At 43.7% G+C, this 23,228-nt stretch overlaps 1 protein-coding gene across 1 annotated transcript in view; it reads right to left on the bottom strand.

The window, feature by feature from the left end:
- The window catches only part of ltk (leukocyte receptor tyrosine kinase), a 35,582-nt gene extending 15,028 nt beyond the window's left edge, over positions 1 to 20,554 (bottom strand). Inside the window, exons 1-17 of the mRNA XM_078289551.1 lie at positions 20,518 to 20,554; positions 18,857 to 18,946; positions 17,405 to 17,557; positions 16,384 to 16,612; positions 13,847 to 13,986; positions 12,164 to 12,298; positions 10,353 to 10,502; positions 9,568 to 9,668; positions 8,958 to 9,118; positions 8,572 to 8,666; positions 6,603 to 6,704; positions 6,008 to 6,182; positions 5,039 to 5,189; positions 4,636 to 4,793; positions 4,053 to 4,234; positions 1,193 to 1,378; positions 430 to 528 (exon numbers count right to left, since the gene is read on the bottom strand). Of these exons, the coding sequence (XP_078145677.1) occupies positions 430 to 528; positions 1,193 to 1,378; positions 4,053 to 4,234; positions 4,636 to 4,793; positions 5,039 to 5,189; positions 6,008 to 6,182; positions 6,603 to 6,704; positions 8,572 to 8,666; positions 8,958 to 9,118; positions 9,568 to 9,668; positions 10,353 to 10,502; positions 12,164 to 12,298; positions 13,847 to 13,986; positions 16,384 to 16,612; positions 17,405 to 17,557; positions 18,857 to 18,946; positions 20,518 to 20,554 (2,344 nt within the window). The remainder of the gene's footprint in view (positions 1 to 429; positions 529 to 1,192; positions 1,379 to 4,052; positions 4,235 to 4,635; positions 4,794 to 5,038; positions 5,190 to 6,007; positions 6,183 to 6,602; positions 6,705 to 8,571; positions 8,667 to 8,957; positions 9,119 to 9,567; positions 9,669 to 10,352; positions 10,503 to 12,163; positions 12,299 to 13,846; positions 13,987 to 16,383; positions 16,613 to 17,404; positions 17,558 to 18,856; positions 18,947 to 20,517) is intronic.
- Between the last annotated feature and the right edge of the window lie 2,674 nt (positions 20,555 to 23,228).

Below are 23,228 nucleotides of genomic sequence, written 5' to 3'. Positions count from 1 at the left end.
GAAGCCATGAGAGGTCAGTTGACCAGTGTTCCCCCACAGGAGGCTGAAGCACTTCTCACACCTACTCAAAATCCCCAGAGGGTGTTTAATTAGAATTTATTAGGCAGCGAGTTACATGTGGTTTTCACATGCACTATTCTGTCCTTTTAAAAAGACTAAATATTGCAGCGGCCTTTTTCATAATTTCACTAATGTTAATGTTCATGTTACTAACAGCATGAAGTAATCTGAAATGAATTCCAAAGAGTGTGTGTTCCCGAAAAAAAACTGTAATGTTATTGCTCACTTTTACTGAGCTCTTGACGGATACTTTTTACAGATTAAATTTGGAACCTCTCATCTATTCTATTCTATTCTATTCTATTCTATTCTATCATCAGTATCATCATATCATTATGATATTATGTGATGTGTAAAACTCAGTCTCACCTGCCAGTGGCTGCAGGAAAATCTCCCCCATTGGATGGACGAATGAGATTCCATCCTGACCGTCGGCCGTGATGTCATCAGTCAGCGCAGCATCACCTCCTGGGAGTCAGATGAAAGACAGATATCACAGTCATTACAAAAAAATAGGATGTGATGAACAAGATCTGTGGATTTTGTATGGAAAAGCATGCAGGAGTCAAAGTGAAGCAGCACAATCTTTCCAAGCAGAATTTTATTTTTCTGCATCACTTGCTTCATTTTAGCAAGTGAGGAATTGCAGTCAGTATCACAATAAGACTCAATTAAACACAGTTAGACAGTAAAACACTATGCTTGATCCACCATTATTACATACTGTATTCAGTAACAACCATGAAATTTATCGACTTGATCCTCTCTCCAAGGATAACTCGCTCCCTAGCTCACTATAAATTCCCTGTCAGATTCACCATGGAGAAACCAGAGGTAGGAACTGGAGTCTACGGAGACTTAGACTGACACACAGAATGGTAAATCTTATGAGAAAGACAGTGCAGCACTGACACAGAAGCAGTAAATATTCTTCTTGAAGAAGATTAATGGGGTGAGTGGGATAAAAGAGAAAAGAGAGAGAAAGAGAGGAACGGACAGACAGAAAAAGTGATTTGGGTGATTAATGAAGAGGTGAGGGTGGTGTAAAATGGTGTAAAAGAAATAGACATACACACACAAGGAAACACACAAATCGAGAATGGATGACAGCATACGGTGACAACCACTTTACCTCTGTACCCTCCTCCGCCTCCTCCGGCTGTGCAGGCCCCGCCTCCGCCTCCGAAGCCCCCGTAGGTGGACCAGCTGAGCTTGGACAGGGCCAAGGGACACGAAGACCCCCCCTCGGCACCCTCCACCAGAGACCTGCCAGCCGTTGGGTAAGGACTGGGGCCGTCCTTCCAGCCTCCACCTCCACCTTCCAGAGGAGATAAACATGAAGCCAGAATTACACACATTTACACTGCACATTTTAGGCAAAGTAACCAATAGTAGGGAGTGAAAGGGTCAGTATTCCTGTGACCACTGAATGGTCACGTATGAGAGAAGTGTTACTGGAGAAAAAGAAATTAGAGCGAAGGTCAGAGGAAAAAGGGATTTGTTGAGAGCAATTACAGTGAAGTGGAGAGGGAATATGATTCAGTGGTTAGAGGGTGGTTTTTGGAAATTATTGAACAGATGTGTTTTCAGCGCATGGAGTGGCTCTGCTGGTCCCGCTGAAATGGAGTAAAGTTCATTCTGCCGTCGGGGAGCGAGGAGGGAGACGAGTCCAGCCTGGGTGGAGCGATGACCGCACCGCAGGGAAGGGAGAGCTAAACGGCTGGCAGCGGCAGAACACAGAGGACGGGCTGGTTGTGTAGGGCTGGACCGCATCCTGCAGATCCCTTCGCAGCCTCGTATGCCAGGTTTCTGAATTCAATACAAGCAGCCACAGGAAGCCAGCGGAGGAAGTGTAGGAGTTGAGTGACATGGAAGAATTCGGGGAGGTTGAAGACGAAGCGGACTGCTGCGCTCTGCATGAGTTTAAGGGGCTGGAGGGAGTGTTTCGGGAAGCCGGCCAAGAAGTTGCAGTAGTCCAGACGGGAGACGACTTAAGCTTGAACAAGGCGCTGGCCTGAGTCCCTACTGTGGAAGGTCTTTGACGTATGTTGTCGAGCGCAAACCTGCAGGATCGGGTTGTAGCTGCGATGTGAGCCTCTGATGATAGTCGGGAAGCAGGCACCGAGGTCTTGTCAAAAGTGATGGAGAGGTCTAGTAGAAGGCAGGATGTTCCACGGAAAGAGAGGAGCCCAGTCTTGTTGAGATTGATTTTGACGCAGTGTGCAGAAATCCAACTAGAGATGTCAGCAAAACAAGCAGATATGGTCACCTCAACCTGAGGGTCAGAGGATGGAAAAGACAGAGTAAGAGAAAAAGACAGAAAAGTAGAGTGTCGTCAGCATATGGGAGAAGCTGCGTGTTGACAGGGCCAAGTGATTTAGTATAGAGGGAGAGGAGGGTGTCCAGGACTGAACACTAAGTGTAGTACAACAGGTAGGGAAGGTTAGGTTCCTATATCATTTTGTTCATTTTGCTTGATCAGTTAGATCTAGTTAGGCTCATTCTCTGTAAAGTCCTCTGAGAGGTGCTTGTGATAAAAGGCTGTATAAATAAACAAACTTGAACTTGAACTTAGAAAGCAGCAGACCATGAGACACCCAGGTCTAGTCTGATTAGCAGATAAAAGCAATTTTAACTGGTTGACTAAAGCACTAAAAAGAATAAAGAGCTATTCCAGGCACAACACCTAAGCGACAGTGCTATTCAAAAACTGTTACTTATCATCCAGGTGACAGAAGTTTAGCTAATTCCCAGAAGCACACACATGCAGCAGGGTTTCTTAAAACCTTATAGCCTTGGACCCAAGCTTGCAAACCCCTTCGTGTGACCCAACAGTAGAATGATAACATACTAGTTCTAGTCTCATGTGATGGTTGACCAGAAGGCTTGTGATCCATTTTTGTTCCCAACCCACACTTTAAACATTGCCAGACACAGTATACAAGTACACACATGCGTGCAGATGTTCTCACACACATACACATGCACACACACACACACTCATGCATAAAAACACACACACGCACACCTCTAGAGCTAAGAGGCGCATATTTCCCCCCACACTCAGATCTTTATCTAAACAATCCCACAGTGGTTTCAATAAGATGAGCTGATAGATGGTCTATGTTGAGTCTCCGTTGGTCAAGGAGGATTTACTGAGAACGTTCCAGAAGGCATTTGGAGGAGCAGAGAGAGACCTTTCTGCCATATATGTCCTCTTCTCAAAGGTCAAGACCTGTCAAGAAATTAAAAATGCGTTCCAGATAGCACCCAGCCATCCACAGGCCAAACACATCCTTCTGTGTGTGTGTGTGCATGCCTGTGTGTGTTGTTGTTGTGTGTGTGTGTGTGTGTGTGTGTGTGTGTGTGTGTGTATACAGAACAAGCTAATCCACTCCTGGCCTTCACCTAGCACGTCTCGGTGAGCAGATTTTAACGCTACCTTTTAGAGAAATGAAAGCCATGCATACCAGGTATCACACAGCAAGCAGTTCGAGCTCATCATTATCTGTAAAGGGCTTTATACAACACATGCTCTAACTGTCAACAGGAGCTTATAGCTCTTCAGCTTCTGAACTTGATGAGAAAAGCAGGAGCATCTTCTTTATTGAGACACTTGGGCGCTCCGTAATCACTGAGTGTGCGAGAGAAATTCTCTGAGCGCCTTAACTTTACCTTTCAACACATCAACAGCGTCAACACCAGCAACAGGAAAAATAACTACCATCGGGGAATATAAAGCTGTTGTATTGTATTGGTCATTTATGTTGTGCTGTGTTGTTTTGTATTCTACTCTATTCTATTCTGGTTTTCTCATCCCAAAAATCGACACTAGAACCTGTTGCAGCAATCTAGAAGTATTCTAATTGTTCCAATACTGAATCAAGTAGGCATCACTTTATTTTTAGGGGGCCATGAGTCAAAAAGGTTGAGACCCACTAATCTAAACCATTAACTATACTGGTGGTATTACATTACGGTATTAACAGTACCTCCAGCACCGGTCCGACCGCTGGTGCTGGCTGCTACGGTGTCGTTTTCGTACTGCTCCAGTGGTATCTGGTCCAGACTGGACTCGGGGTCCTCCAGGTAGGCCTTTCCTCCTCCGCCAGCCGCGATCAGCAGGGGAACCAGCTCGCCACCCTCCATCTGACAAGACAGCGTCACAGAAACACTCACACACCCGAGGCTTCTTCGACTACATACCACATACATACATACATACTCAACATTTCAGCGCAAATGGAATTCGATTTTTGACATAGCATAATGCAAAACACTTGGAAAACTGCCATTTTATTACAGAAGGAAAGATCAGACAGCAGAACGCAACTACAGGGGCAAGTTAACATTCTTTTAATGGCAATTATGTGATATGGTGGCCTTCTGACCTCCTGTGTGTATCTTATCTATATTTAAACCCATGGATTAGATTCTCAGGCTGTGCTGAATCATTTCAGCATGCCTGTGGACATTTTTTGATGTTTATCGGTATGTACGCTTAATCCGCTGGAGCTACAGCCGCCTTGCTGCCGTAGCTGTATCACACGGACCCTCAGCATACAAAATGTAAACACAACTGCAGTGTATTTTTTAGCTGTCACCTTAAAGATGTAGGTGGCTCCCCCGCCTCCGCCTCCTCCCCCGGCCCACTCTGCAGACCCCTCCCCTCTGAGCTCGTCTTCGATCACCGACGACTCGCCCAGGCAGATCTTCTGGGTGAGGGGGTTTCTCTGCACCCCAGGAAAGAGAGGTCAAAGCAAGAGAGAGAGAGAGAGAGAGAGAGAGAGAGAAGAGGGAAGTCTTAGTTCCAGTCTGGGAAAAAGAGGCAGCCTTCACAACATCTGGTTAACAACCGCATGAATCCAGGGGGCAATAAATTGTATCTAGGTCCCCCTCGGCTCCCCTCTCGCTCCCACTAGGACATCACATACATCAAAAACCCACTCCAGTCTGTCCTTCCTCTCACCCTACTCACCCCTGGGCATGCGTCCTCTCCCTGGTGGCCCACCAGGATGTAAAGGATATCTCCTTTCTCCAGAGGAAAGATGGCAGATATGAAGACTCCATGGGAGCGCTTGTTGTGGTTTTTCGCTCCTTTCCCTCCTGCAGCCCCATAGGCGGAGATCCTGAGAGCGACACACAGTTCAGCTGCTGTCAGTGTGAGCCAGCAGAGCTATAAGTATCATTACAACCACCAGGGGATTAAACGCTGTGACTGAAAGAAATGGTTTTCTGGCTCAGACTCTATATACCATATTGGATAGACTGCAATACGGATATAGATTTCTGTCAGAACATATGAACCAGTAGACACTCTATTCCCACTCACCTGTGGTTTTATGTAGATTTGCTCTTACAAACACATGTTCTGTGTTGATATCGGAGGGGGGAACTGCTGTGTATATTTTAGCATAAGTAGTAATACCATATAAATCCAATAATCTATTCCCTCCCTCCTCTTCCCCCATCTCTTTACCAGCCCATGTTGGGGGCGTGATAATGAGGTCCCATGACTGGCTCCACAAATACAATATAAAACAGTTCAGAGTCTTGATCTGGCAGGATCTGGCAGGACCGCAGTCGGTTACACTGAGCACAGCGAGACTAATTTAGTCTCCAAGCACACGGTCACACCTCTCTGTTCTCACTCGGCCCTGCTTTCTGAGTCACGCAAAGATATCAACACGTGGATGAATGTTGTTTCCTCGATTACTGAGCTCCTGGGACTTGTGAACCATGGATAACACTGGGGAAAAAATAACCTGTGCCTCTGTTGCATTATGGGTAGTATTACTTTTAAAGAATAATTGACTGGCCTCTGATATTGGTGTGCAACCACAGGGAATTCTTTGGAAATGTGGCTCAGATTTTCTGCTTAAATTTTCAGCTCAAAGCACCCACATTAGGACAGAAGAGCATCAAAACCATCCCCTCTATCACTTACATGTATCTGTTAGTAGCAGGTACCCTCCATATTTGGACTCCTTTAAAGGGGCCGTCTTTCCCCACGGTGACGCTGACATTGGTGTTCCTATAGGCGCTGTCGCACTGGGCCTGGGTCGGGCCCCGGGGCCCGCTGGCACCGCAGGACGTAAACCACCACGTCATCAAAGAAACCTCTGCAAAGATGGAGATGAGGAGGAAAAGAAATGGGGACATGAGGAGGAGGAGGAGGAGGAGGAGGAGGAGGAGGAATGGGATTGAAGGATTGTTGAGCGTGTCGGTGAGTGTGGGAAGGAAGGAAGGAAGGAGGGACAGAAAGAAGAATTGAATGACAGGTGGGATGAAGAGCAGAAGGAAAGAGAAAATTTGATACAATCAGAAAGGTAATCAGGTAATCAGTAAGGCTGCAACATACATATGGGACAACATCTGCTGGGAGAGTCAAAGGAAATTACATGAATGTACGACGCAGCACCTGGTATTTAAATATTGCATGGAGAACAGATTAAAAGCTTCCTGTTCAAGTGATACGGCAGATAAAGGATGCTCTGGAAATTCTCAAGGTATCCACGGCGACAGCTGGAGCCGCACGGTACCTGAGGCCGAAGGCTCTGGGAGAGGGCTGAAGAAATCCTCCAAGTCCCCCATGGACTCCATGCCGTGGAAGAATCTGTGGCTGAGCAGCAGAGAGTTGAGATCTGAGAACGAGAGGCAGGGAGCCGGGGGGAAAAGAGAGAGAGAGAGAGAGAGAGAGAGAGAGAGAAACAGTCAGACTCATCCATCTGCAGAAGTTAGACCCTCTTATGTTTTCTTTTCAAAATCTGAGACTGGTCAGCAAAGTTCTCTGCTGGAGCTTATATCATATTTAGACAGAAAGCAGTGCAAGTAAAAGGACGTGAACTTAAATTTAAAGAAGGGGCAGGATAAGATAAGGTTTTATGGGTGGAGTGGACATCTATAAAGACTCATTTCTGAGTAGGAGGACATCGTGAGAGTTAGGGAGACAAGTTTAAGTTGTGTTATGGCTTACAGGAGGTCCAATCAAACATAAAACACAGCTCTGGGATCCTGGAACGACCCTGATATCGGCTAGCAATTCCCGTTCCAACTGGCGCCGAGCATCTGCGACATGCCCACAGACTGTCATCACTGTGTTTCTCTTCAGCCGTTTAACCATAACCCACAACCACACACAAACAAAAACCCAAAGACAGACAGACTCCCATTTGTCAACCGATGCAGTGAAGAAGTTGATTAAATTTGCTCGGTATGAAGTCTATACAGTATCACACTAATTAATAGAATTCATCATGGTGGATGTCAATAGGGCAGAGCAAAGTTTCTTTTCACAGGACTGTCTGGCGATAAAATACATATTGTAATGGTGCTGGCACTGGGTTTTTGGCACACGTTTTTATCGTCAGATTGCGGTGCTGCCTCTGCAGCAGAGCATTCCCCGTCGGTTACCCTCCACTCAGAACTAATCAGGGAAAGACTGCATCAAGGCAGCAACAGGAGACCACTCCAGCTCCTTGCGAAAAACAGCGGTTAGCGGTTAGTCATGTGTCAGTCGCATCAGTTAAAATGTCTCCCTGTACTCCTCTGCTTTGCATGTCATCCAATAAGGAGTTTAGTGATTCTATAAAGCTGACAAACAACTCCAGTCTAGTCTTCAACTGTGGCATGTAAAAATCATGAGTGATGAGAAAACACAGCGCTGTATATCTGGAGCTCCGATCCCAAATGCATAATTCATATAGCAGCTTATCTTGTAATGCCGTAGAATTGAACCATCAATTTGTCCTGGGTGCAACTGTTATGAAAGCAATGATGAGGATGCAACTGATGTCTAAAATTAATCTCTTTGCTACTTCTTCCCTATATTGAATAGACAGAGTGGGCCACCCATCTGGAGGAGCTGCAGCCTGCCTAAAAGATTTTAAATTGTTTACAATGGACAGCTTTGGAGTGACACAGTCTAAATGCTGGTTAAAAGTCCTTAGTGTCAAGAAAAACTTACAGGGGAAATAACGCTCTTTAACATGGACAGACATCCATCTTGGGCATGACTGGTTAAATTTGTTTATTGTGGCCTTGAGAAAGGCTTATCCCCCAAACTGAGGAGATTGACCGAGAAGTTCAGACGGTCAGTGACTTTGAGTAAGCAGACCAACAACAATTCATTGGCTGTGAGTTAGCAGTCCAGCAGCTCACTGGCCGTCTCAACACCACAACTTCTGACTACAGCATGTACAAGGGCTTACAATGGCACGCCCTGCACACTGGAGCCTGTCTGTGAACCTCAAATGTCTCTGACTGTACCCACAGGGAAGAAGTTGAGGAATGAGAATTGGTACAACACATGCAAGTTGGTGGTGTACATCCAATCTCAATTCACCCATTCATTCCAGTCTGTGGTATCAAAATGGAAGTAAAAATGAAAAAAAACAAGCTATTTTGTTTTGGATTCCCCAAATTACTGCAACAAACATATGTCACGGCGTCATCAAATAGTGGAGTCTCTGTTACGGTCTCTAGTATCTCGTGATGTCAGCAACACCGTACCTGTGTCGAAGCAGGCTGCCCCAATTGCAATGTCATCAAGAGCAATGTCAGCGTTGGAGCCTCTTCCCCACAGAGCCGTCACCTTGACATGGAACCTGGAGCAAAGCACAGATCTTTGCTTTAGGGACAAATTGCATCCAACTACTGTATATGGAGTGTGTGTATAGAGTAGTTTTTGTCCTCATGTGAAGGGAAGCAGCAGTACAATCATATGGGTACAAAAATAACTTGTAGGAAAGAATAAATCACACAAAATTTCAGGCACAAAAATCTCTTTTCCTCCTTGTTCTCATCATCGGTCTTTGTCCTCCTCATCCTCCACCTCCTCCTCCTCATCATCATTACAATCACCACCCTTCCTCCTCCTCCTCCGCCTCCTGCCTTACCCATGATGAAGGCCGGTCAGCTGCAGGGCGACGTCTTGCCAGTTGTCTGTCCACTGACCGTTCCTCTCCCAGACCAGAGGAGAGGCGGCGGTGCCATTCTCCTCTATAGCCACCAGCACCGTCCCGTTAAACTCCCCAAACAGGTACAGAGAGAAACGCAGCTGTGCGGACACACGCAGCGCAAGATCAAGATCATTTGTTTGGTGATAATTCAGTGTGATTAACTGACTGATTGATTTATTGACTGATCCACTGCTAAACACTTATCATCCACAGCAACAGATGTTGAGAACAAAATGAATCAAAACTTTATTAAAGACCCCATGAAACGGCATCTTTACTTCCTGGATTTGATGCATTCAAAAGTCTAAACCAATGGAATATGAGTCAGGGAGAGAAAGGAAATTGTATTTGATGGGAGGGGTGCAGAGGGGCGGGATTGTTCAAAAATCTGATGGTTTTATTAGTTAAAATTTTATATTTACACATACTAGTGCAGCATGAGGTCACCATTAAAGATACTGTGTTTTCCAGGAAGCAAAAGTAATGGGATTTCATATCATGGGGACTTTAAGTAACTGTCTATCTACTAAGTAACAGGTTAACTGACCTGGCAGGCATTGGTAGAGACAGGAGGAGGGAAAGACGCGCTCTGGACGGACGCCTCCTGAAGGGAATTACTCTCTCTTACCCGCAGAAATAGGAAGTGTCCTGTGGGTGAACAATATACAGTATGTGACACAGCAGAAAGCTGAGAGGGACATACAGCGGTTGTCAACAACAGGATGGACATCAGAGGTGGGGGGTGGGGGAGGGGGGGTGTTGAGCCTTTTAGTCCTACTCACTGAAGCCATAAATTCAGAATCTCAGTTTAGTGCTCAAGCAATGCTGGACCAGAACCAGCAAGCCATAAAATATAAAGCCTGTACTCAGTGGATGGAAATCAGTTTAGTAACAGTGGGTTTAATATAAAGCTACTTTGGGCCAGGGCTCTATTAGCACTCAGATGTTCTGCAGCTGGATTCAAACCATCAATATGAACTCTTCAAAGTCATGTAATTTCATATGGGAGTAATCTCAAAGGCATTCCTGCTCTAATCCTTTAGGCTATCATTAATGTTCAGAAAATACAAATAGAAACGCAAAGCCTGTTTGAGACACAAAAGAAAATAATGGCTTTCGACACTCAGCAATGTGAGAATCGTGGAAAGATCGTTTTGGGGATTTTAACAACCATCCCTAACACGGCCCAACAATTCATCATGGAAAGAGGCCACCCCAGACAATATATCTTTCTCAGGAAAACACAAGTCCAGTAATAAAATCAGGGTATGATGTATGCATATGCTCGTTTTCACACGTACACACACACACACACACACACGCACAAACAACCTGGTGTGCTCTGCAGCGTGACGCCCTGCGTGTCTTCTATCTCCATCAGCTCGTCTCCCGCAACCCTCCTCCAGGCTGACGGCTGCCTGGACACGGACCAACCGCACGCGTCCCGCTCAAACGAGCAGTGTGCGCCGAACGGAAGAGCATCTGGGGGAGAGGGAGACTTGTACGTTATCATATCGCACTGGTAGAAATATATAGAACATATTACAGTTGCTAAGAAGTCCATCTTTGCCTTTCTCCAGGTGTTTCTCCTCCAATCTGGAGACAAAGAGAGAGGATTGAATATTGGAGGAATCAGCTAAGTGCATTTCATGTTTCGAGAGGTACTGTATTTCTGGATGTAGAAATGTGTGTGTGTGTTGGAGTGTGTGTTTGTCAGCCAGTCTGTGTGCCTCTTTCCTTTACTCTCTCTTTATCATGTCCTTGACCCCCCACCATCTCCGTCCTCCTCTGTCGTCCCACTCCTGTGTGTGTGTGTGTGTGTGTGTGTGTGTGTGTGTTGTCAAACTCATAGATTGGAATCGTCTTTCAATTTTGCCTTCACAAAATCCAAAACCATCTGCACCCTGTATGACGTGTCATTCCCCTGGCTGCTTCCAAATGTCACGACTTCAGGTCAGCAGCGGGTCTGTTCGGTCTCACCCAAACAACCCACTCAGGATTTAATAGCAGATAAGGTATTTTATAGGCGGTTATAGGACGTAATTTACCAACGGGCCACTCAAGATATTACACCTCCACTGTGACCCTCCTCCTGTCCCCCAGGGAGCCACAGTTCAAGGCCTGTAAATAGCTCCGAGTCCATTGATCCCATTACTGAGTGAAGCAGGACCTGATGGTTCTCCGTCTGAGGGAGTGTTTTTCTTTGCACTGAATGATTGATGTTTTGAGAGAGAGGGAGGGAGGGAGAGAGAATGGAAGAGTACGGCTCGTCACATTTGAGCTCGCGAAGTGGATAATGGGAGGAAATGAAAGCCGGTGATTGACTGTCTAAAAACACACTTTCTCCACTGTGTATTTTCAAAGCTGGGCCTTTAAAACATTAATAAAGCCCTAAGGAATGCATCATATTGTAATAAATCGTTAAAATATCTCTGACGGCTTGATTTCAAGACGAATACTGTAAAAACAGGATATCAAATTCCTAAAACTACTGTCTAGGAATTTCTGGCTAATGAAAAGGAAATCTAGTTGAGGAAAAGACCTTGGTGCAAGTTAGTCAAGGACAGAAGCTGCACTCACCACATCAGGCTCCACAATGTAAATGTCAATGTAACAGTTACTCTCTGTGCTTTAAACACATAGTGTAGTGGAGGCACTTGGCTGGTTGGCTAATCTGGTGCCTCCAGTCAAAGGATTAACAATTTATCATGGCCTTAAACTTTAATACAGCTAATGCAAATGGCAGACAGCCTGCCAGTAGCTCCACTTTCTGTCCTTTTGGACTGCTGTACGCCTCACACACCTCTCCACTCACTCACAGTCACACAAACTAAAGCACTCACACATACACTTCTATCTAATTGCTTTTCATAGTATTCTCACAAGCTGTCTCTCATGGTCTCTCTAATGGTGCAGATTTATAGCGGGCCAAGTCAAATTTAAAATGGTTTCTTCGTTGTATGAGGGAAACCTTGGGAAAAATCACAGTAGCCAACTTCAAAAGTGCATTTTCATGAGCAGCATTATTAATCTAAATTCAAGGATATGACTAAAAATGACTTACTAAAGCTGAATTCTATTCTGCATTCAAAGACTCGAAAGAGAAACTAGATTAATTAAAAATCTAAATAAATGAGCCTCACCACAGATAAAGCCCTCATCCTCTCCTAAAGGACAGTCGGTGTGGAAGTCACAGACTCGGCTCTGGTCGACGCAGCCTCCGGTCTCACAGTGGAAATCGTCCTCACACTCTGCACCCAGCTCTACATTCTGGGGTCCTGCAGCGCAGCAAACACACAGCAATTATACAACATTTACACAACATTTATACACAACTACTACCATGCTGAACCAATAATTACAATACTGTTGTTAGATAATCTACTATATTCACAGTCAACTAAGTTAGTTATTTTTCTGCCAATAGGATAGTTTCACCTGTTTCCAATGCAAATCAACTTGTTTCAATTGAATGTAATTTTCTTGAGTGACTTGCCTTATAACGCTTTATATGAAAACACTGACATTTATTTCTAGAAAATGTATGGAATTATCACTTGTTTTAAGAAAAATTTAAAAAAGACTAAGAGTGAATATGAGACTACATTCTTTAAGGTTATTTTGCAGTGTACTGTACACTTCAAAAAGAGCAATTCTAGACGCGCAATCTGATTGGACAAACTGGCTTTTAAATAGCCTGCACTGTTCCACAGAATTACAGCACCTTTCACTGGCTACATTTACATGCATGGAGTAACTCAGCTATTGGCCATATTATATTAGGATCATGTCTGGGTTAAGCTGTTGTCATGAACCTTTGATACCTTGCGATTGAATATTCCTGTTGTCATCAATAAACCAATTCACAGAACCTTCCTGTCCGCCTGTGGCGTCCAGCTACCCCCTCCCTTTTTGAATCAATAGTAGGTTACTTCTAATACATGGGCAAGAAATAATGATCCTAGCATCAATATGTGTGATCTTTGTGACCCTGATGCTACAGGCAATAATACTTTTCAGCAAAATTATTCATCAAAATGTACACATAACACTGCAAGTCTGAGTTTGTGCAGACGGCAAAAACAAAAACTGAAAAGAGTAAGATGTTTCCAAGCTATAGTAACATGTTTAATATCAGAGTCAGCCAGGCATCTTAACCAGGTTCAATTATGACATTTACATGCATCAACCGAAAACCGTGTTATTTGAGTGACTGAGTTAAGAATGTATTTCTCTGTGCATGTAAACTCAGCCAGTGTTTCCCCTTGTACCAAATAGCTGGGATGGCCCATCCTGTTTGGGGGAACAGCTCCTCCTCCTAAAGGAATTTCATTTATATTTGTTTCCGTGGTGAGTTTTAGTGCCATATGGTTTCAGAGAACTTTCCACATATGGGAAACACTCATGTCAAATGCTCTAAAACCAATGCATTGATTTATGATGTCTTCATTGTGACAAATAATGTTTTAATCCCATATGAGGGGTGATTTGGGAACCAAACAAGGCCAGCAAACGTGTCTTTCTCAGCATGTTGTGTGCAGGCTTTTTAATGTCTTTTTTCAGTCTTGGATTAGCAAGTTTTATGATGATTAGTAAAGCATTGTAAAGTTATACATGTAATGAGCGTGGAAAAAGGCTCAGTGTTAAGCACAAACTGCAATACAAAAAAACAGCCACAAACGAATCTCAATAAACAAGAGAAAGCAGCTGATTAGTTCCTCCTGCCTGGCCGAAGGTGCTATGGTGTTTGGTTGGAAACCTGCAGACTCTGGGACACGACAGCACAAGGTTGAGAACCACAGGTCTGTACCACATGTTGGACTCACCCAGTTCACAGTGTCGGAGCTCTAGAGAGTCCAGAGCCACAGTGGCTCCCTCCTCTCCCAGACAGGAGGTGTAGAGCAGCGTCACCTGGAAGGGCTCGTCCACCTGGCCAATCACAGCCTCCAGAACCTCCCACTCAGCCCTTCATTAACCAGTCACAGAGAAGAGTGTGTTTTAAAGTCATCTGCCATATTGATAGCTTATAACCCTATTTCATTAGTCATTTAACATGCCCTCCTTTCTCTCTGTACTTGGTGATACGTGGCACTATATGTCACGCGAGCGGCCACTTGCATTCTGGGCAAGATGCGCTGCTGAAGTCTACATCGTTGTTGACTCGCTCCCTGGGCCCTCAAAGGGTCGATCTCAGAAAGTTCACTTGAGTTATCAGAGTAATGGAACGGCACTTCAGATGGCAGCAGGGATTCCCCCAGAGAGGGAAGAGTGCCAAGGGGGAGTCAGCGAGGGCTGGTTAAAACGACTAAGGAAACGGGGCTTATGTGTATTCAAGGGGCTCTATCATAGGAATTCAAATTTTCCTCTATTTATATACATATTACACATTTGATTAAAGATGTTTAAGGCATTGTTAAAATTAGATTTTGTTTGTACAGTATGTTTAAATTTAAAGAAGAACATCTTTTTCAAGTCAAGTCAGTCATTTCAAGTGCAATATCACAGCAGGGTGTCTCAGTACACTTTACAACAATGAAAGAATATTAAAACTTCATATAAAAACTTGAAAGATCTTGATTGGCTCCCCTCACAAAACAATAGCTTAAAGACGAGATGAAATGAAAAATGCCTTTTTAACCCTTTTAGATCACATCCCCGGTCATACTGTGCACCTATTTAACAATATATGCCAAAAAAAATACCAAAAATCAATTTCATTGTATTCTTATATCAAAATTCAATCATGTTTTCTTCCTGTAAAACAAAATATGCCGTGTGCTTACGTAAGCATGCCCGTAACTAATTTCAACCAATAATATCATGACATCCACCCATCAATCAATCTTCAACTTTTAGCGCACAGAGCTAAGAGGCTAAGATTCATTAGTTAGCTAGCTAGCAACAGCACACCCACTTTTCAACGTTCAAATCAAATTCCTCCCAACGTTATGTCCCGCCTGTCTTTCCTGTTTCACTCGGAAATACGTCACGATACGGAAGTTAGATACTCTCGAAATGCCATTTCATCTCGACTTTAAATTCTTTCAGTCAGTAGTTTGGTGGGACTCAGAGCTTAATGTACTTTGTACTGTATTCCATCTGCCACTGCATCAAATTCATTTTATCCAGGTGACTTTTCAGTCGTGACTTTTCATCCCACGACTGGGCAGAGCTGGGCCATGTAACTCTGCTCTTGCAGTTTGCACTTATTACAGTTTGAGTATGAACAACATTTACAGTGCCAAACACCACAGAATTGTACAAGTTAAACAGATATTGTGAAAGGAATGCACTTCCCCCAGGACTGAGCACATTCCCTACTTGATGGCACCTTCACCAAGCCTATAACCTCACACATTAGAAAACCACTTATCTGAGTCATTTCTAAAAATACTCTGATGCTGTTGACTCATTGCTTCAAATGTACATTTAGGAGAATGGGGGAGTACTTTTTCATTCTATGGGGCCTAATAAGCAGTTATGTGCAGTATAATGGAAATAATGCATACAGTGCAGGTACGGCAGTTACTTTTCAACCATTTCCAGGAGCCGTTCATGTTGCGGTGTGTGGGAAAAAACCTGATGTCAGTGCAGTTGTTGGCTTCCGCGAACAGTGTGTCCAACTGAAGCATCATGACAGTCCCAACACACACAATACTACTGCAAATGATCAACCCTTTCAATGGAGAGTGCTTACAGAAGTTCCAAGTTAGTCTGGGATGAATAGCAGGCTGAATAAATGGAACCAGCCTGTTTTTTACTGTCTGTGGCTTCACTAAATCCTCTCTCGTAATGGAATTGCGCAGTCCATTACTGCACAGTCACTAACAAAGGCCATGTACAACCTTATTGCATATGCCCATCCATCCTTCTTCTGTCCTAACCAATTATATATAAATTCATTTCCAGGGTCTGCATGCTTTTAGCCGGTCTAAAGATGGCTGTGCTTCAGCATTAGATCAATAGGAAATACCTGTCCCGAACAATAGATACTCGGGGGGGAGAGCCGTCTCCAGAGTCACAATCCTACTCTTCTGTCCCACATGGCATATGAGGTAAGAGAGATTTTCTTGCCATAACTTCAGTACTGCAGAGGTAAAAGGTATTAGATTGTGTGCCCTTGCTGTGTCCTAAGGCCTTTGTCACCGTTCATTCAGTCACTGCAGTGAATCTAAGGTTTACAGACTAAACCTTGACTTGACAAGCACTTCAATCAATCAGTAAAGACGGGAGGTTTTGCGATTGACGTTGTGTCAGGGAAACTGACATATTGCACAACATAAATAATAAATACACCAATAAATAAATAACTACTCTGTTGGGTATTTAAAAAAGAGTAAAAACAGAGTATGTGTTGGCTGACCTGCCGCCGTCTTGTCTCCTGTGTTTGAGAACCATGGAGTTGACGGCTGAACCCGAGAGAACCGGCTTGACCAGGAGGGTGAGGTCCCCCGCCAGCGGACCGGCAGTGTACAGAGCCAGACGCAAGTGGCACAGCCCGCCGCTGCCCGGTAACAGCGGGCTGGTCAAGCTGTACTCACAGCTCCCAGAAGCCTCGGCGGCAGGGGAAGAGCTCAGGAGCAGGAAGTGACCTGGGAGGAAAGAAAGAAGCTGACAATTTTACAGCAGCCTCGTATTACTACAGCTCCCCTAACTGAACACAGCTGATAATTACATTTACTCAACTTTTTTGTGTACTTGTGCTTTTTTGAGTATTTGTTAAAGTCAGTAATATTACTTTTACTTAAGTACGTTTTTACGAAAGTGTTGTCCTAAGCTACATTTGAAATCACATCCAGAGGACACATTTTGTGTCTCTCCATAGAGACAGAAACCGGACCAATGTACAGTAAACTGGCCAATTGTGGAGCCAATCACAGTGAGAAGAGTAATCTGGCTTTACTTTGTCCACTCTATTTTGTAATTTATCATTTTTCCAATTAAAAGAATCGAGAATCAAATTTGAACTATGTATGCATGGGAAAGATGACAATGTTCTCTTTTCTAAAAAGTAACTCCGTAACTTTTACTCTGATTACATTTTAAACAAGCTACTTTTTACTTAAATAGATTTTTACACCAGTACTTCTACTTAAGTAAAATATCCGCGAAGTAACAGCACTTGAGTACACTCGAGTATAGGACATTCTAGTACTGGTGATTATTTGAATAATGCTTGAATGCTGGAACAAATCTCAGAGTGTAACTGTTCAGCACACTTTCAAACAGCTGTCAGGGGCGAAGCATGGATTCAAAAAGCTTTGTGTGTTTGTCCCAAACGGAAGACTAAAGATCGTTCAAGCAGCTGTCCAACCTCTAAACTCCTCTCATAAACAGCAGAGAGCATATGGGCAGCATGCTGAAGTACTAAGTCTGCCTCTTACCATCAGAGTTTCCCACTGAGTGGTCGGTGACGGGCGTCACGCCGGCCTGGGCGCTCGCTCCAGGTTGCTGTGGCGACACGACGCTCCAGTCACTTTGAGTGCTGTGATTTGATAAAGTCCAGTGGCACAGTGATTCAAAATCACAGGAGGTAACTGCAAGAGATACATACAAATGGAGATTTGGCAGCTAAACATAAGGTTGTAAAAGGTTTCTGAGATGTTGTGAAAAACATATTTTCTGTCACCAAGCCCTTGACTGAAATAATGAATCTGTATACAATATGGCCACAATTTAAAAAAAAAAAAATGTACCCAACAACACGAGAGTCCTCCATCCAAACTCTGAATCCAGATTGACTGTACAACTCAGTGTTTGATCGAGTAAATACTATAAGATGTGGCATTACAATTATTAGAATAAATCACAAATATTTCCAGAATGGTCTGTGGAATAACAGAGTGGCATTTTTTTGTCCTCTAAGCAAGAATTAAATTGTTTTGGGGTTTGGAGAGGGGAGGAAAGGGGAAACCTGTCAGCGTTTTATAAAATAGTGCATATATAATCACTTCATTGTACAGTATATAGTGCCAAAGTCTTCATAATATTTTTCCCAGAAAGATCCCCTATAAGATGTGATGATTTAAGCATGTTTAAGTAACAAGTAATAAATCTTCAGTAATCATAACCAACTTGGCAACAAAACGTTGGAGAGAGAAAAAAGGCATTTATGATTCCCAAAGAAAAAAACAGTGTTGAAGGGTTGAAGAAGGTGAAAGCAAAATGGATAGGAAGCAGAGGGGGCAGCGTGTGGAGGAGGAGGAGGGAAAGAAAGATGAACGGATGGACAGAGGAGGAGGAGGAGGCATCATGTGATGGTCGAGGAGGAAACTAGCACTGAAATGGCAAAATGCCACAGGAAACCCTCTGGGGCATAAAGGACAGAAATACCCCAGGCTGAGATGTGTAGACAAGCATCATTAAATTATTATTTTATTATAACACACTTCATTTTTTTAATCTGCCATAAATCAATTAAAAACAGAGCTTCCTCTGACCAGACATGACCTAAGAATGAAGTGGGCTTTTGTTTTTCACTGCCAAACTGTTTCACTGGGGTCAACATCCTCTTTATGTGCTGCTTTGTCCTTCCAGAGCCGTACCGCTCCACCTACAATCTACCTTGCACCTGCAATTAATGTCGAGTAGTTTCCCATCACACACCATGGGGTGTTGAAAGGTAAAAAAAATGCGATACATGTCAGTCTTGAACTGTAAACTACAGCATGTTCATGTTTTCAACTACTATACGCACGCAATCCTTTACTTAAAGTTAAAGTTGCCTCTTCTAATTGTGCTTTCCAGCATGGTTCCATGTAGCAGCCATGATGGATGAGTAGCCGTGTGTGTGTGTGTGTGTGTGTGTGTGTGTGTGTGCGTGTGTGTGTTCTTACTTTGGTTATCATCCTCTGAGTCCAAATGATGAGGATACAGTTGATCTGTGAAGTTCTCCTCCAGAAATCGGTCCAAAAGGGCATGACTGGCTCTGCTAACTGAGGATCAGAGCGAGAGAGAGAGAGAGAGAGAGAGAGAGAGAGAGAGAGAAAATGGTTACTTGTTTGTGTCTGACATAGGCATTCACATCATTCAAATTGCTCACAGCCACTCTCCATCCCCTCTTTGTTGCTCTGAGGTCAAACCCGGCTTTAATACATGGAAGACTATTTAATATGTTTGATTGTCAACAAACAGACTGCTGAAAATACCACCAATTATGAGTGTTATGGAAGATATGCTACACAGTGATTGAACTTCCTTCATTTCATTTGCCTGGATGATACAGTAGGCACTTTAGTTTGTGTGAGCAGCCACTCTGTGTATTTGTGGTAGATGAGGCAATGCGGAGGCAATTTGCCAGCTGTTTCCCATGGTACATTTGCGCCCCGTTCCTCATAAGAGCCTGTTAGGTTACCTTATCATGTAACTTATTACCCATGTAACTGCCCTTATTACGCCTATATATCTAAGTGCTGATGTCATACTTTTGGGGATCATCCCACAGATCTAGACTTGCTATAAACCTGCTTCCCAAAACCTGCTGTATGTGAGGCAAGCAACTGAAAATGATTTAAAATATTAGCAAGCAGATTAACTGCAAAGTATATGGAGAAACAAGGTCACTGCATCAAACAAAGATGTTGGCGTGACAGAGTTGGTCTTTTTTTGGAGAACGGGTCTGGAACATGGAAAACATGACTGCCAATCGACACCCTGAGGGAGGATGGACAGGAGGGAGGGGACCTTACATGTGATGTGGCATTCAAACCAACCAGCATGACCAGCAGACAATGAGAGACATGATGATGATGTCCCAGTGGGTCAGCGCCACTTAACCCCTGCAGTGGCCTTTGAACAGGGACATGACTGTTCTCCGATGCCCGCGGGGCACGGTCACACTGGTCAAGCAGGACAAATTCAATTACTAAAAAGACAGTTTATTAAAAGCAGACAGCGATATTATTGGGGAGGTGGGGGTTATGTAGATGAATGACAGCTAAGCCATTCATTGGTAATTATAGAACAAAGGCAGCTATGGATAGATGCCTGAATATGGAAACCGGAGAAATGGAATGCTCAAAAATGGGGGGTTTGAGCCAAAAAAAGTAAGATTAACAGACTATTATTAACATAAAATGCCAAACTGTTTATTTGGGAAACCCCCCCAAATTCGAATCAAATGCCTTTCATCACACACTCGTCCCCTTTTTTCTGGTTCCAATTCTGGCCATCTTAGAGTTTGAAAAAGATAAAAAGCAGAAACATATAATGATATTCCAGTCTGTGAAAAAAATAGAGGGAAGGATCTGGCACATCATTATCCAGCGGAGCAACTAGTTACTCTGATGATGGTCCAGGCTGGCTGCTGCGCTGGTGGTGCGCCGCAGGCTTTTGACAGAACTTGAATCTTTTTCATATCAAGGACCCCTAATTTAGTCCACATTAGGGCCACAGACCACCATTTGATGAGATTTTGTCTCTCGGACCCAAGTCTGAGAATATTTTTATTGTTAGACACGATTTTGTCCAGAATTTCAAGACTATCTGTATTGTAGGCAGAGAGATAACAGTGAAACTATGATCAAAACACTCATTCTTCTACATTCTCTAATTGTGTTAACTTCTTGTAAATGAAGTAATGGTGAAGTTTAACCCCCCTGGAACCCCCTCCAGGACCTCTGGTGGTCCCCGGACCCCACGTTGAGAACCACTGTCCTAGACTAGCTCAGGGCCAGAGCTGTATTGTAGGCCAAACTGAGAGTGCTGGCTGTATTTGAGACTGGTTTATGGTTGTATTGCAGGTAAAGTGCTGCTATACTTCAGTGTGGCTAAGGACCAGGGCCGGTTCAAGTGAGGTGGGACTGTAGAGGCTGACGGCTGCTGCTGGTTGTGTTGTTCTGGGGCTTCATCCTGGAAGTTGCAGATGCTGCGTAACTCAGGAAACAGAGCGCATCTGATGTTTTTCTGGCAAAAGAGGCAGCAGAAAAGCTGGGGCGGCTTTGTCACATGATGGACCTGGCTGCCTCTTCTCTTCTCTTCTCTTCTCTTCTCTTCTCTTCTCTTCTCTTCTCTTCTCTTCTCTTCTCTTCTCTTCTCTTCTCTTCTCTTCTTAAACCTCTCTCTTTTCCCCTCATTCTCTCTGGGCCATCTCTCATCTTTTTTCCCATCATCATCATCTCTCTCCCTTCAGTTTCCCCCTCAGTGACTTAGCTCACTCCACACAGAAATGTCTGACATAAAGAGATCTGGGTCCCTGCTCACAAAGCTTCCTGGAAAATTGTACTGACTGCCTGTCAAGTCACATTACAGTCAAACACAGTGGCTTCAGAGGTAAACATGTCTCAGATCAGAACTGTGATTTTAAGGCCCACAAACTTGCACTTTTATTTGCAAGGCCATGTGTACTGAATGCTCTTTTATTCTTACTTTTATTTGATCTATTTCAGCCCGTTAAAACCATCAAATACACTCTTCCTGGGGTGGCAAAAATGTTTTACTATGAACCATCCAGTATCTGGTTTGGGGAACATTTTTACAGTAAAAACCATACAGCAGTTTTAGTTGTGAGTGTCTAGAGTGAATGGTATCTTCTGAATAATGAATTACTGAATGAAAACAAATCTAAACTTGTCTCTGAGACTTTTAATTAACTTTACAAATCACTCTGTCACATTTTAGGAAACGTGAGTGAAGTTTTCCGCTCAGTAAACAGTGAAGAAATCTTCATATTGATAGCATCTCAAAGTTCATGGTTGCCTCCTTAACAAACAGTGCTGTAATTGTTTTGCCAAAGGCAACACTTTGAACATGTCGATGATGAGCGTTGTACGGCTTTTGCACCTTGTGAATGTGCAGAAAAGCGTTAAGTTGCAAAACCACTAAAATAAAACATTTCCAACGAATCCCTTAAACGAGTAAGTGTAACACAGAAGCCTAGGAGGCTAATAAACGCAGGCCCAGAAATCATCTCCTTGTACTTTATGTTGAGTCATCATCTGCTGGGAGCTAAGCAACGTCTCTCTGCCTGCCCAACAAAGTCCTGATCCCCTCCAATCCTTCATCCCCTCCCAGTTCTTATCCCTTTTCCCACCGGGGAGACACATGACAGCTGAATTGACTATAGAGAGCCATGATCTAAAACATCCAATGACAACTTCTCAGCATCAGGTACGAGGACAGATGGCGGCTTAGGAGGGGGTACGATGACATGGGAAACAGAGAGAGAGAGAGAGAGAGAGAGAGAGAGAGAGAGAGAATGACACACACACACAAACACACACACATACACACACACATACAGAAACACACAGAAAAGCAGGCCTCCACATTCAGGGAAACTTCAAAGGTAATGCCTCCAGTACTGAAGCTCACATAATAAAAGTTCTCACCGAGTTACATTGTAAATTGATTATCCTTGTTAACCGGAGAGTGTTTGAGCCTGGTTCTAATTGCTCGCATGTGTCCTTTTTCCATCTCGCACCTCTCTTCTGAGGCAGAGAAAAAGAGCCAAACGCACTAAAATAAAGCATCTCTCACCCACAAAACATTTGCTATCCATTGTGGCAACACACAAGCACAAACACAGGAAGGGGTTGACTTTTGCATTGGTCTCTAAGCATAAAATACAATATGATCAAAGTACTGCTAATGACGTAAAAGGTGGATATACTGTTGTGTCTGTCACTAAATCAAACCCTCAGCACACGTTTGAAAACCTAAGCTTTCAGAGACATAACCTCAATGAAATGCCTGAAAATTGTCCTCTACCTGGACAACACTGGTTACACATTCAAAGGATGAGTGCGTCATTTTCGTGACACAGTTGGGAGACAGATGGCACCGCAGTGACAATAGCAGAGATGACGTAAAACTGAATGTAAAATTACAACGCTGCCCGGCGCTCCCATCCACCGGTGCCATTTACCGCAGCTATTGAGGTAAGAGAAGTGCATGTGTGTGAGGATAGATGCTGCACTCTTACACACAGTGAATCATTCACAAATTGGTTTCAACGATGCATTCACAATTAATTTCGAATGTAGTTCAACGAGTGGTGAAGGCTCGTCCCACAGCTCAGTCTCATTTATCACCGTGATTCAACAAGGGAAGTCATTGGAAAGACCTCAAAATTCAAAGGAAAATTATCAAGAGTTTTGAGTGAACTCAAAATAGCCAAAACCGTTTATAGAAAGAAAAACACTATGTGGGAACAGTCAAGATGAATGGGCCTTGACAGGTAAGAGAAACTCAACATTGGGATCCAAAGCT

The sequence above is a fragment of the Centroberyx gerrardi genome, chromosome 17 (genome assembly GCF_048128805.1).
Source record: "Centroberyx gerrardi isolate f3 chromosome 17, fCenGer3.hap1.cur.20231027, whole genome shotgun sequence".
NCBI classification, from domain to species: Eukaryota; Metazoa; Chordata; class Actinopteri; order Beryciformes; family Berycidae; genus Centroberyx; species Centroberyx gerrardi.
The sequence above is the reverse complement of the archived record's forward strand: the minus strand, read 5'-3'. Positions and strand labels throughout refer to the sequence as shown.